Genomic DNA, 14,648 nt, shown 5'->3' with positions numbered 1-14,648 from the left:
GAGAAGGAAATGACAAACCACTCCCATATCTTTGCCAAGAAAATCCCAACACAATTGAAACGACAGAACAACAACAAAGGATTAATTTGAGAAGTATGGAAGTATAGGGGCTACACAGTCTGCCACGAAGTTGGGAAGACCTGTTTTAAATCTAACCCTAATGAATCCTAGCTGGTCACCCTCGAATTTAGGAAAACTTCGTTTTAAGTTCTACCTGGATAAATCCTACCTGGGTAAATGGCTCAGTGGCTCCAGAGAGCTAACAGAAGTGCAGATATTTATGGATGGAGGGAATTTCCATACTGTGAATTCCCTACACCTATGAAATCACTGTTCCAAGTTTTTTTTTTAACAAGTTGATATGCTCTTAATAGGAGTATTAATAAAAATGTCCCATCAGCAGCCGTTTACCAACCGTTTTTGAAATCCTTAAATCCCTTTTTCAGTGCCCTGGGAGATTTTATCTTAAGTCCACCGCAGCTCTAATTCCATTTAAGGCTTATGGTTTCAGTTTTGCAATCACTTCCTCGGTTCTATTAAAAGGTAGCAGATGTAGAGGGCTGTTGTAGCTCAGGACAAAAAGCTTTCTAGATTTAAACGTATTTGATGCACATGGTAACTGCAAAACCAGGGCAGGTGACCACCATTTCCTAGGCTTTTTTACTTTTTTTTTTTTTTTTTTTTGCAGAACCGTTCTGGGTGGTGGTTCTCGGCCAGGCTCTAGGAGAGGCCTGGAGGTTTGGCTCCCGCTGGGGATGTTCGGACAATGTCACCTACGGCCGGAAGACAGCCCCCACCCCAGGGCGCCTGAGTCAGCAGCAGCGTTAGCCGGGTGCGGAGCGCGGGGGTGGCCTGGGGCTCCCCAGCAGCCGGAGGGTGACCTCTGCACCCCGGGCTTCCGACGCCCTCAGGGCGGGCCGGTCAAGGTCGGCGCTGCTAGTTTTCTAGGTCAAAGTCATTTTCTCGCGCTGCGTGCCCGCCCCTGCGGGGCTACGGGCGGGGCCATTCGGCGTAGCCTGCGGGCGCCCAAATCCTAAAGGGCACACCTAGATAGACTGACAGACAGACACGCGTACACACACGCACAAGTACAAACACACCCTCCGGCGCAGTGCAGCACCTGCCCGCACGCCCGAACTCCAAACCCCGGCAACTAAGCAAGAGGAGAGGGTGGGGGAAGGAGGTGAAAGCGACCGCTGCGCACCGCGGCGCATGCGTAGAGCGCGGGGAGCCCTCCGCGCCGGGCGAGGCTAGGGGGCACGTCACGCAGGGGGGTGGGGGGGGGGAACGGGGGAAGGGAGCGAAGGGGGCGCGAGGCAGGCGCGCGGCGTCCTCGGAGGCTCGCGCCCGCCCTCCCCTCCGCTCCGCGCGCCTCGCGCGCCCCGCGAGGGTGAAACGCTTTCTCCCGGCATGCAGCGGGGGGAGGGATTTAACACCAAGATGGCGGACAGCCCGGATGAGTACGAGAAAGAAGCGGGCTGTGTCCCCATTCTCCATCCCGAGGTGAGGAGCCGCGCCGAGGCGGGGGGTTGGGTAAGGGGGAGAGGCCCGGGCCCGTCTCCCCCGTAGCTTCCCCCGTAGCCTCCCCCTCCCTGAAGCTTCTCTCTTCCCGGGCACTGTGTGAGCTGCTGTGTGCGGCGGGGCGCTGGTCCTGGAGGAGGAGGAGGAGGCGGAGGAAGGAGGGGGAGGCCCGGGCCCGAGGGAGGGAGGGAGTGGGGCGGCTCGGACTGACGGGGGTGGGGGGAGCTGGGGAGGGGAGCCCTGGTCGAGGCGGGGAGGGGGAGGGGGAGAGATGTGGGAGGGGGGCGGGCCTGCTGTTGACAGCGGCGGCCGCTGAAGCCCCTTCGGGGAGGGAGGGGGAGGAGGAGGAAGAAGAAGAAGCAGAAGCTGCGCCTCGGGCTTTGGCTTTTCCTCTCTAGGCAGAATGACAGCCAGACTCTCTGGATGGAGGGAGGAGGGAGGAGGGAGCATCATGAGCTTCGCAGGATCCCCCCTCCCCCTTTTGGACCGGTTATTCTCCATCTATTAGGTAGGGAGGTGTAAATGAGTCAAGTCAACAAGCATTTATTAAGCGCCTACGGTGTACCAGGCGCTGGAGGTGCAAAGAAAAGACAGAAACACCTTCCCTGGCCTCAAGGGCAACAAGCATTTGTTAGGCACCTACTATATACCAGATGTTGGGGGTACAAAGACGAAAATAGCATCCCTGCCCTCAAGGTCAACATGCATTTATTAGGAGCCTGGGTGTTGTATGCCGGTGGCCAGGCACTGCTGTATGTATGCTGAGGGCTAAATGTTCAAAGAAGGGCAGAAAAACACCTTTCTAGCCCTCAGGCCTAACAGGCATTTATTAAGGGGCACTGTACTAAGGGGTAGTGGGATCCTAAGGAGGCAAGGAAAACTACAACAGTTCCTGCCTTGGAGGAGCTTTTGAAAACTTGGGGGGTCGGCTACCCGGGCTTGAGGAAGCACCCTTTTTCGGAGACCTGCCACATGTTTCTCAGATCTTCTTCCCCCTGTGAGCGATCTGCTCCTACACCCTCCCCTTAAGCACTTGTTCATTTCTGAGTCTTGTGGCTGAGTAATAGATGGCACTCATATAGCCTCGAAGGTTGACAGAGCATTGGCCATAGATCATCTCATTTTTGGTCCTCATAGCAAACCAGTGAGGTGTAACAACAATATTAATAACAATTATAGCTTTCATTTACATAGAATTTGGGAGCAGCTAGGTGGTACAGTGGATAGAGTTGCCTGTCCTGAAGTCAGGAAGACTCATCTTCCTAGGTTCAGATCTGGTTTCAGACACTTACTAGTTGTGTGACCATGGGCTTAACCTTACTCTTTGCCTCAGTTTCCTCACCAGTGAGAGCAAATGGCACACTACAGTATCTCTGCCAAGAAAGCCCCAAATGGGGTCACAGAATCGGTCACAACTGAAAAATCACTCCACGTCTTATGTAGAACTAAGATATATTTCGTTTGATCCTCGCAGCAATCCTGGGAGGTAGCAATAATACTAGCTGGCATTTATATGAGGCTTTTACATTTGTAAAACTTTTGACATTCTTGGTAGAGACTTAGTAAGCTGGACTATTTTGGGGGGAAGGGAGCAACTATAGGTAAAGTTTCTGTGTTTTATTGTCTGAAAAAACTTTAAAATCTGGGGATTTTTATATTAGAATAGTTTCATTGGTCTCTAAATTTTGGTCTATGGAAACTTTCATTCTAGTCCAATTCTGCAAATATTAAAAGCCTACTATGTGCAGAATGCCTGTGCTAGGTAGGTGTTAAGGATGTCACTCTTATGCGCTAAGAGCTTACTTTGTAGTCAATTAAATTAAAACAGCATTTATATGCCAAGTACTGGGAAAGGATAAGCCTTCAGTTGAGTTAAATGTTTAGGGCCATTATCTATTCAGTGTTATCTCCGGGTATAGAAACTCTCTCTTCCCTTGCAGACCTACAGCTCATCTGCAATTGACAGTCTTTAAGAGTTGCCTTGAGCTCTGAGTAGTTAAGTGACTTGCCCTGTCACATAGAGAAGAGTTTCCCTCTGTGGTGAGACTTGTATTCAGGCCTTCCTGGCTCAAAGGCAGGCCCAAGATGCCATATTCACACACATTCCTGTTGTTTTCTAGTAGAATGCAAACTCCTGAGATGGGACTGTTTCATTTTTTCCCCCATTATGTCATTAGAGATTATTGCTGTGCTTTGCATGCAGTAGGTGCTTAACAAGTATTTGGAGTTTGATCTCAAACAGGGATGACTTGTTCTTTGTGAACAAATGAAAATGACAGTAGAAGTTTCTGTCATGCTTTAAGCTTTGCAAAATATCTTAATCTTATTTGATCCTAGCCACACCTTGGTGAGATAGGTTCTACAAATAGTATTCTCATTTTACAGATAAGGAAACTGAGTCTCAGAGATGTTAAATAACTTGCATAATTAGTGAGATTTGAACCCAAGTCACTTATGACTCCAAATGCAACATTCTTTTCAGTTTCTTAATGTTATAATTTAATGTTTAAAATTTTCAAATAGTGAGCATAGTTCTTTATTAAAAGATGGTCTTTCAGCATTTCCTTGTGTTCTTTTAAAAAAATAAGATTGCTAATAAATTATGGAAAAGCCAGTAGATTCTGTGTATCTGAATTTTAGCTAGGCATCTGACAGTCTTTTGTAATATTGTTGTGGACAAGCATCAGATGTGGGCACCGGATGATAGTATTATTATGTGGATTCATAGCTGGTAAAATGACTTTCATCAAAATATTGATCAAGAGATGTCAAGAGAGAGGGAAAGTTCTGTTGCTGTAAATAGGACCCTTTCTTGGCTCCTGGCCTTGGTGAGCATTTTGTCAGTGACTTGAACGAAGACATAGGAGAGATACTTATCAAAACTGGTAGGGATAGCTAATGTGTTGGATGACAATGTGGATTCAAAAAACTATCAGGAAACTGAAACAAGGCCATACTGAACTAGACTGATTCATGCAACTAGCATTTATTGCCTACCATGTGCCACTACATACAAACAGAAAAATGGTCCTTGTCTTCAGGAAGCTTCCGATATATGGAAGGGAAACATAGAAAACTAAATTCAAAATAAATACACAGCAATGTCTGGTGAGAGGACACTGGCCACAGTGGGAATTAGGATTGACTTGTAGCATTAGATAACATTTGATCTAAGATTTGCAGGAAGCTAGGAGTTTGAGGTGGAAGTGGAGTAGGACCTTGTCATTGTCATTGGTCCTTCATTTTCGTAGAGGACCAGTGACTTCGCTGGTGATGTCTTCACTTGCACAGGATTGGATTTAAGAGTCTGACACAACTGAAACAGCTGAATAAAACAACAAAAGGGACCTCATTACGTTCATCGTATTCCCAGTAAATACACTCATGACCCTGGGCGAGTCATTTAACTTCTCTATACTTGAGATTTTTTTCCTCTGTAAAATGAGGTGATTGGACTTGAAGGTCTCTAAGTTTCCTCCCAGCTCTAAAATTCATATTTTTATCCTATGTAAGTTTGTATTTGAGTCCTGAAAGCAAGAGGGATGCTTGAAGAGGGGCAGACTTTTGTTGTAAGAATATTAATTTGACAGATATGTGGGGAATGAATTGAAGAGGAGCAACGTGTGGAAACAGGCAGCCTAACTAGGAGGATTTTGCACTAGTCCAGGCAAGAGGTTATTGGGGCCCAAACCAGGCTGTGTGAGTAGAGAGGAGGAGATGGATGTAAGATGCAATGTGGAATTAGAATCGACAAGACTTGTTAACTGTTTGGCTGTGATTGGTGAGAGAGAGAGGTAAAAGTTAAAGATGACATTGGCATCTTCCATGAAGATGAGGGGTACAATTTAGGGCATATAATGTGTTCTGTTTTTGGACATGTTTATTTTGAGATCCAGTTGGAGATGCCCAAATGACAGCTGGTTATATGACTTACATTCAGGAGAGATATAGTTTGGATATATAGATATGAGTGTTTTTCATAGAGATGGTAGGTGAACCTAATGGATCTGGTAAGATTAGCAATAGAGAATGTAGAGCTCTAGAGAATAGAGATAAATGTAAAGGACTGCATTTAGGTTTCCCAAGTCTATAGTGCAAGTACAAGATGGGGGAGGACTAGTTAGATAATAACAGTTTGTGTGTGTGGGAAAAAACCTTAAAGATTTTAGTTGATGGTAGGATGAGGTTAAATCAGTATGAGTCAGGTTGGATTAGAAGAACTATAATGTTTAGAGCAAGGGAAATAACGATTGACTTTTGAACTATACCAGAAAACATACGGCATTTAATATCAAAGTGCCTCACTAGCAAACTGGACTGTGTCTACAGATACTCAGTCATGATATTGAGGGGTTCTGATACCTTGTTCTGTGGAATCACTAAAACAAACAAACAAACCTCTGGGATGTTTAGGCTGAATAATTATCATTTGTGTCAACGGGCTGTCTCTAGTGGAGTTCATAGAGAGTTGGCCTTCGAAGGAAGACTTACCCAGGTTTAAGTCTTGGCTCTGACATGTACTGGTTGTTTGAACTTGGGGAAACTCCTTAACCTCTCTGGTGCTACCAAGTAACTCTCTTAAGTTGTTGATCTTTGTTAGAGGTATTTTCCTCGCTTGAAATCATAAGTTTGGTCCCCAAAAAATTGATCATGAATAGAGAAATGGATGGGTCCTTAGATGCCATATTGTTCAGCCCCCTTATTTTACATAGTAGGAAACAGAGGCCCAGAGAGATTAAGGTGTTTGGCCAAGGTTACACAGGTAGTGATGGGGCAAGATTTGAACCCAGGTCCTATGACTTCATTGCTAGTGCTCTTTCCTCTGTGATGATTACATGATTTTAATTGCTCCTTTGATTATAGGTAGTGTTGTTCTCTCCACTTTACAAGTTAGGAAACTGAGGCCCACACAAGAAATAAGCAAGTGTCAAAGTTGTGACTCAGAAGTAGACTCTGACTACAGTCATCACAGTTGTCTTACTAAAGCACAGAGACCCAAAGGATAGGCTTAATAGGATAGAATTGTCTTAAAGTATTTGAAGGGCTGTCATGTAGAAGAGGAATGAGACCTGTTCTGGACTGTGGATTCACTGAGTGTCCAGACTGCATTTTTTAAAAATTATTTTCATTTTTAGTCTACAACATTCAGTTCCATAGGTTTTTGGGTTCCAAAATTTCTCTCTCTCCCTCCTCCGCCCAAGACAGCATATGATCCATTGTAGCTTCTGCATTTACCTTCACATTGAACTTATTTACATGATAGCCCAGTTGTAAAGAAGAATTATAACCAATGGAATGAATCATGAGAATGGAGAAATGAAACCAAAAAAGAAGGAACAAGAAAAAAATAAAAAAAGAGAGCAAATAGTTTGCCTCCATCTATATTCAGACTCCATAATTCTTTTTCTGGATGTTCATAGCTTTTTCTGTCATGAGTCTTTTGGGCCTGTCTTTGAACCTTGTATTCATGAGAGGAATCAAGTCTATCAAAGTTAGTCCTTATAGATACCATGTGTCTGTAGTTGTGTATATTGATCTCCTGGTTCTGCTCCCATCATGCAGCATCAGTTCATATGAGTCTTTCCAGGTTATAGTGAAGTCCATCTGCTCTTCATTTCTTATAGCACAGTAGTATTCCATTACATTCATATACAACAATTTGTTTAGCCATTCCCCAATTGATGGGCATCCCCTTGATTTCCAATTCTTTGCCATCACAAAAAGAGCTGCTATAAATGTTTTTGTACATATGGGTCCCTTTCCCACTTGTGTGATCTCTTTGGGATACAACCCTAGAAGTGGTATTGCTGGATCAAAGGGTATACACATTTTTATAGCCCTTTGGGCATATTTTCAAATTGCTCTCCAGAGTGACTGGATCAGTTCACGACTCCACCAACAATGTAGCAGTGTTCCAGTTTTCCCACATACTCTCCAGCATTTATAATCATTTTCCTGTTTTGTCATGTTAGTCAGTCTGACAGGAGAGATGTGGTACCTAAGAGTTGTTTTGATTTGCATTTCTCTAATCAGTAGTGATTTAGAGTATTTTTTCATATGCCTATAGATATCTTTAATTTCTTCCCCTGAAAATTGCCTATTCATATCCTTTGACCATTTCTCAATTGGGGAATGACTTGTATTCCTATAAATTTGGTTCAGTTCCCTGTATATTTTAGATATGAGACCTTTATTGGAGACACTGTTTGTAAAGATTTTCTTCCAATTTTCTGCTGCTCTCCTAATCTTTGTTGCATTGGCCTTGTTTATACAAAACCTTTTCAATTCAACATAGTCATAATTATCCATTTTGCATTTTGTAACGCTCTCTATCTCTTGTTGGATCACGAATTCTTCCCTTTCCCATAAATCTGACAGGTAAACTATTCCTTGTTCTCCCCAGACTGCATTTTATCTAAACTTTCTAGCTCTTCCTAGCATACAATTCTCCATTTACATTAAGTACTTAAGAAGTTGGTTGAATTGACAGCTTGGCATATTCAGTGAGGAGAACACTTGGATTTGAGTCCCTGCTTTGTCATTTACTAGCTATGGGATCCTGATAGATCTCCTCTAATTTCACAGTGATCATAATATGATTTCTCTGGGCTTCAGTTTCTCCATCTATAAAAATGGCTTTGGAGCTGGGAATTGGGTTCAGATCCTAGCTCTGCCACTTACCACCTCAGTGATGACTTTGGTCAAGTAACTTCCCCTCTCCAGTCTCAGTTCTTATCTATAAAGTGAGGGGAGTGAACTAGACGGCCTTTAAGGATCCTTCCAGCTCCAAATCTGTAACTAATAAGTTTGAGCTCAGGATAATCAATCAACCCTTTAATTGTCTTTCTGAGGAGTTAATAAAGAAAACAAGAATCTGGACATGAAGTACAAAGAGGTGATAGTTGAACTCATCCAATCTGATAACATCACCAGGAGAGAATGTTAGAGAGAATAGGGATAAATGTTGGATGGAACATTAGTTAAAACTTGGTAGCTGTTTTGCATTCCTCTTTGGCTTACAGAAGTTTGTTAATGAGTAAAAAAGATCAAGGACAGCTAACTATAAAATACTTTACTCAATAAAGTCTAATCACTGTTGTAGAGATGACATTTCCTTACTGCCCTTCTAACATTGGGTCAGGAGGAGGCGTGGGTGGATTCTTTCCTCCTTGTTGCCAGAGTCAGAGCCAATCTCTCTTCTTTGTTGCACTTGTACTCTGATCCTCAGGTCATCCTCATTTTTTTTTCCTGTAGTAATAAACGTAGTTTTTTTTCCCACCCCATCGCTTTCCCTCATACTTGAGAACCTCAATATGCACATTTTTATGGTACTCATTGTCGTTGTAGTAGTTGTCTCAATTTTCAGGGAAGAAAAACACTACTATATACTTGCCTTTTTGAGAAAAAATTTAATAATTTTCATGATACTATGAAAATGTAGCTTTAAGTTTTTGTCTTAAGAGAATAATATTATAATAATATCTAACATTTATATAGAGCTTACTATGTAAATGGATAAATATGCAAACCAGCTGTATCAGTGGGTTTTTTAACTACTACATTAGTATACAACTTAACATCAAAAGTTGTTCTTAAAACCTATGCATTTTAAGAAATAGTTTTCCTTCTTTTCTCTCTCCTTCTTACCAGCTTACTTACATCCTAACTAGCTGAGAGTTGGGGAGTTGAGGCTGCTAGTGTGTGCAGGACAGTCTGAAACAAATAAGTTAGTCTCTACTCTAATTTTGTTTGAGAAACAGAAATCCAGATGGACTGGGGAAATATTTTATCTTTTCATGAACATTTGCTTTTCTCTGGATCTGTATAGATTTATTATTTTTTTTTCCTTTGTATTCACTTATCTGTATACATATTGTGCCCCCCAGTAGTAGAAGTTAGGAGCTGTGACACTTTTATAATTGTTATCCTTAGTGATTAGAATGGTATATGTAGTAGGCACTTAAATTTGTAGTAGACTTGTTGATTGATAGACTGAGTTCTTGGAGGCCATGCCAAAGGAGTTAGAATCTCTGGCTGCTCCTACTAAATTGGAACAGTTTCAGTTACAAATCCAGTGATAGACTATGAGCCTGTTTTCCAAGGGACAGCATATCTACCTCTAGAGAGGCTTATTAACAGGGTAAACATGGGTGACATTTTCTTCTTTACTAATTTATAGGGAATATATATTGGAAAATTTTACAGACCCTTGAAATATTAAAGTATGGGTTCCTTTATCATCTCTACACAGACTACTCCTGTGTTTGTATGTCCAATTTTAGTATCTCTCCAGAGCTCCTGTTTCACATCCCTAGCTACTAATTGGACATTTGAACTGGCTATCCCACTCAACAGGTTAAAACAGAACTCAATTTCTTTTCCCTAAACTCTCCTCTTCCAAACTTTCTACCCAGGTTTGCAGCTTTGGAGTCGTTTTCATTTCACTCTCCCTCATCCCACACACAAAATCATTTACAATGTCTTGTCAGTTTATATATCTTGCATCCTTTCCCCTTTACCCACATGACTGCCACCCTCGTAATCACTCTCCTGGACTATCACATTAGCCTTCCAAATGGTATTCCCACTCAGATCTCTTTGCTTCTCTAATCTATCTTTCACACAGATGCCAAAGTGATTTTTTTCTGAAGCACAGATCTGACTATCTTCAACTCAAACTCTGTGGTTCCCTATTACCTCTTATTCTGATTTACATTTAAAGCTCTTTATGAATTGACTCCTGTCTTTTCCAGCCTTGTTACAAATTACACATCTTAATTGGAGCCAAACTGGATTTCTCTCTGTCAAACAGCATTCCAACTTTTGTCTCCCTTCATACAGCGGTCCCCTCATGCCTGGAATCTATTTCCTCTTCACCTCTGCCTCTTAGAATCTTTACTTATCTTTAAAGATCACTTCAAAAGCAACTTCATACATAATAAGCCTTTCCTGATAGTCCCAGCTGCTGATGCAGAGTTCATGGGTCTAGAGCTAGAAAGTGCTTCAGAGGCCATCTAAATCAATCTCCTCACTTTATAAAAAAGGAATCTGAAACTCACAAGAACTGACGGACTTGCTTAAGGTTACATAGGTGGTAAGCATCAATAATTGGGTTTAAATTTTAGTCCTCTAATACCAAAACCAACTCTGTGCATTGTACTGTTGTACACTAAAATGTATGTTTGTTTTGTATGGAGACAATGTGACATATTGTGCAGAAAGTCATCCTTCAAGGAAGAAGACCTGGGTTCAATACCCACCTCTAACAAATAATGGTTGTAAGATGCTGGGCAAATCACTTAATCTTTTAGTGCTCCCCACAGCTCTGACAAATGTAAGCTCTAGATCAGGGGCAGATCTGTGTTGGTAAAGAGAGCATTTCCCTAACAGAAGTTCTCTATACCAGGGAAATGACAGGTCTTTTTTTATACACATATTCACATATTGTCTACTGTGGTAGAAAGTAAGTTCCTTGAGGGCATAGACCAGGGGGTGGGGAAGTTGTGGGCCTTGAGGCCACATGTGGCCTTCTAGGCCCTTGGGTTCGGCCTTTTGACTGAGTCCAAGTTTTACAGAACAAATCCTTAATTAAAGGGATTTTTTTTTGTGAAGTTTGGATTCAGTCAAATGACCGCACTTGAGGACTTGAAGGCCTTGAGGCCGCAGGTTCCCCACCCTTGGCGTAGACTGTTTTGTTTTTGTTAGTCTACAAGTATTTATTAAGCATTTATTACGTGCCAGGCATTGTGCTGAATGCTGGAGATATAAAGATGGGTAAAAACATTGTCTCTACCATTATGGAGCTCACATTCTAATGAGGGAGATGATATGTAAGTAATTATGTGCATATAAAATATTTACAAAGTGGATGGAAAGTAAATTCAGCAGGAAGGTATTAGTAGTGGAGGAAGCTAGATAAGGTGTAGTAGAAGGAAGGAAACTTCAGGTTAGGAGAGTGGGATAGCCAGTGCAAAGCTTTGGAGTCAGGAAGTGAAGTGTGGAATATTAAGTAGGCCTGTTTAGCTTGATAGTACAGTTCTTCATGGAGGAGAGTAAAGGTTAAGAACACTGTAAAGGTAGGAAGGCGCCATGTTGTGAAGAACTGTAAATGGCCAATCAGAAAAATTCGTATTTGGTCCTGGAGGTAGTAGAGAGCCCTGGAATTTATTGAGTAGAGGAGTGGCATGGTTATATCTGCACTTTGGTAGCTAAGTGGAATATGGATTAGAGTGAGGATATGAGACTAATCAGAAGACTATTGCAGCAGTCCAGGAAGAGGTGATGAGAGCCTGCCCCGTGGCTGTGTGAATGGAGAGAAGAGGTTGAATAGTAGGGATGTTCTGGGAGTAGAAATAAAATTTGACAAATTGATTATGTGGGATGACAGAGTCACTGAGGCAGTAAGCTTGGGTGACCTTCAGGAACATGATGGTGCCCTCAACACCAGTAGGAAATTTGGGAAAGGGAGAGGATTTGAGGGGAAAGGTACTATGCTCTGTTTAGGACATGTGGGGTTTGAGATGCCAGTGGGACTTTCTCTTTGAGATGTGCAAAAAGCATAATGATGATGTGGGAATGTAGCTCAGGAGAGATACTGTGGCTGAATATGTTACTATGAATCATCTTCAAAGAGAGATTGCTGATGACATCACTCAATTTTGAGAGTATAGAGCAGGGGTTCTTAGCCTTTTTTGTATGGATTCCTTTGACAGTCTAGTGAAGCCTATGGACCCCATCCCAGAGTAATATTTTTTAAGCGCATAAAATAAATGAGATTATAGAGGAAGCCATTTATATTGAAATAAATGCAGGTTCACTAACTGCAGGTTTAGAACCCCTAGCATAGAGGGAGAAGAGGTGACAGCCCAGGACAAAGCCTTGGGAGACACCAACATTTTACAGGCATGATTTGAATCCAGCAAAGAAGATAAAGAACCTGTAGTCTTACAGATAGATGGAGAACCAGAAGAGAGCAATGTCTTGAAAGCCTAGAGAGAAGAAAATATCCAGGAAGAGTGGGTGATCAGAAGTTTCAGAAAGGTGAAGAAGGGGAATTGAGAAGAGGTCATTAGATTTGACAGTTAAGACATTATTGGTGATTTTGGAGAGAACAGTTTGAGTTGAATGCTGAGGAGTCTGAAGCCAGATTGGAGAGGATATAGAATACAGGAAGTGGAGGCACCGAGTCTAGATGATCTCAAGGAGTTTAGCTGAGGAAAGAATTAAAGGATGATAGCTAGTTGGGATAGTAGAATCAAACAAGGGCTTTTTTTTTTAAATAGGGGAGACATGGAAATGTTTGTAGTCAAGAAAGGAGCCAGTGAAGATTAAGGGAAGACAGAAGATTAGAGAGAGAGAGGTGGGGATGGTAGTGGGGGTAATATGCTGAAGAAGATAGGAGGGGATGGGGTCAAGGGTACAGACAAGGGATACCCTTTGATCAGAGACAGGAATGAAGGAGGAAAGAATGTGAAGATGACTGAGTGATGTGGGATGAAAATGAGGGGAGAAGAGGGAGCTCTCATCAGATGACTCCTGTTTTTTCAGTGAAGTATGAGGTAAAGTTCCCAGATAAAAGAATGGAGGGGGGTGGGGTGTGTGGAGAGAGGCTTGAGAAGGGGCTTGAATAGTCCCTGTGGTGAGTACACTATCTCCTTGATTAGTGAGATGTGAAAGGATTGTCACGCAGCAGTGAAGACACAGTTCACACATGTCCTCAACTTGTTGTTGACTCGTTTAGCACAGTCTCATGATTTTTTCCAATTTCTTGCAGCACATGAACAGTGGCAAATGAGGCAAATGGTGAAAATGATCCCGGGTTGGGGTTCAGCAAGAAGTGATCAGCATCGTGAAGAACTGAGGGGTAGAGGGAATGGAGGTCTTGGTGAGCATAAATAGCAGGATTAGGGAACTGATTGTAAGGCATGGAGAGATGGAATGATACAATAGTATGTTCAGATACAAGAATTTCTGAGTTTATGAACATGGAAGTAGACCAGTTGTGATGGTAAGATCAGTCGTGTCATTGAAGGCTCTTGATCTGACCTTTGAAGCAAGCTAGGCATTCTTTGAGGGGGAAGTGAGGAGGAGCAGGAGGAGGAGGAAGAGGGCAGTCCAGGCATAGAAGGTGTGGGGTCTCATGGGAGGAGAACTGTAAACAGGCCAGTTTAGTGCGCCTGAAGTTGTAGGGTACATGAAAAAATGTGAAATAAGCCTGCAAAGCGAGGTTCGTTCCAGTTGATCTCTGACGTTAGAAGACGGGTTTCCATCTTACCTTCAAGGAAAGAGGAGCCACTGGAGCTGCTGGAGAAAAGAAGCAACATGGTCAGATGTCTTCAGGAAAATAAATTTGGCAGTTGTGTAGTGGATAGATTGTCAAAGGGAGAGAATAGAGGCAATGGAGAGATTTGGAGTAGGCCAGTTAAGAGATGATAAGGGCCTGAATTAAGGTGGTAGCTTTGTCAGTAGAATGAATGAGATGGATGTGAGAATACATTATGGAGGTAAAATCAGTACATTTTGGCAGCTGTTTGGATGTGGGGGATGAGAGTCAGGGATGATTGCACGGTTGGGTAACTGGAAAGATGGTACCCCTAACTGAGAGGGAAGTGAGGGTAAGGTTTGGGGAAAAGATAAAGAGCTGTCAGTTGCTGTTATGTCCCCCTCTTCTGGCCTTCACCCAGGGCAGCTAGGTGGTGCAGAGTGCAGGGCCTGGAGTCAGGAAGACTCCTCTTCCTGAGTTGAAATCCTACCTCCCTAACTGTGTGACCCTGGGCAAATCATTCAACCCTGTTCGCCTTAGTTTCCTCATCTCTAAAATGAGTTGGAGAAATAAACAGCAAACCATTGCAGTATCTTTGCCAAGAGAACCCCAAATGGGGTCATGAAGAGTCAGACACGAGTGAAAAACAACTAAACAGCAAAATTATCCTTTACTGACAAGATGTACTAAGGAAGATGCAGAAAGAGATCAGAGCAGAACAGGTTTCTTTGTTCTGTTATTTATAATCCTAGTAAATTTTGCTCTGGAGCTTTAGGAAATAATTATTAGTATCAGTAATTATCTCAATAAGTAATTTCCTTTTAAGTCAGAGTACATGCCCTATAGCACTACTGTGGTAAAATTA

General features: G+C 42.5%; 1 protein-coding gene across 1 annotated transcript in view; it reads left to right on the top strand.

Annotated features, from left to right (window-relative positions):
* Window positions 1-1,372: 1,372 nt before the first annotated feature.
* Window positions 1,373-14,648, top strand: part of ZDHHC17 (zinc finger DHHC-type palmitoyltransferase 17) — a 106,094-nt gene continuing 92,818 nt past the window's right edge. The window contains exon 1 of the mRNA XM_036759674.1: window positions 1,373-1,503. Coding sequence (XP_036615569.1) covers window positions 1,411-1,503 — 93 coding nt within the window. The 5' untranslated portion in view covers window positions 1,373-1,410. The remainder of the gene's footprint in view (window positions 1,504-14,648) is intronic.

Source organism: Trichosurus vulpecula, chromosome 5 (assembly GCF_011100635.1).
Source record: "Trichosurus vulpecula isolate mTriVul1 chromosome 5, mTriVul1.pri, whole genome shotgun sequence".
In the NCBI taxonomy this organism is placed as follows: Eukaryota; Metazoa; Chordata; class Mammalia; order Diprotodontia; family Phalangeridae; genus Trichosurus; species Trichosurus vulpecula.
This window is presented reverse-complemented; position numbering and strand designations above follow the sequence as displayed.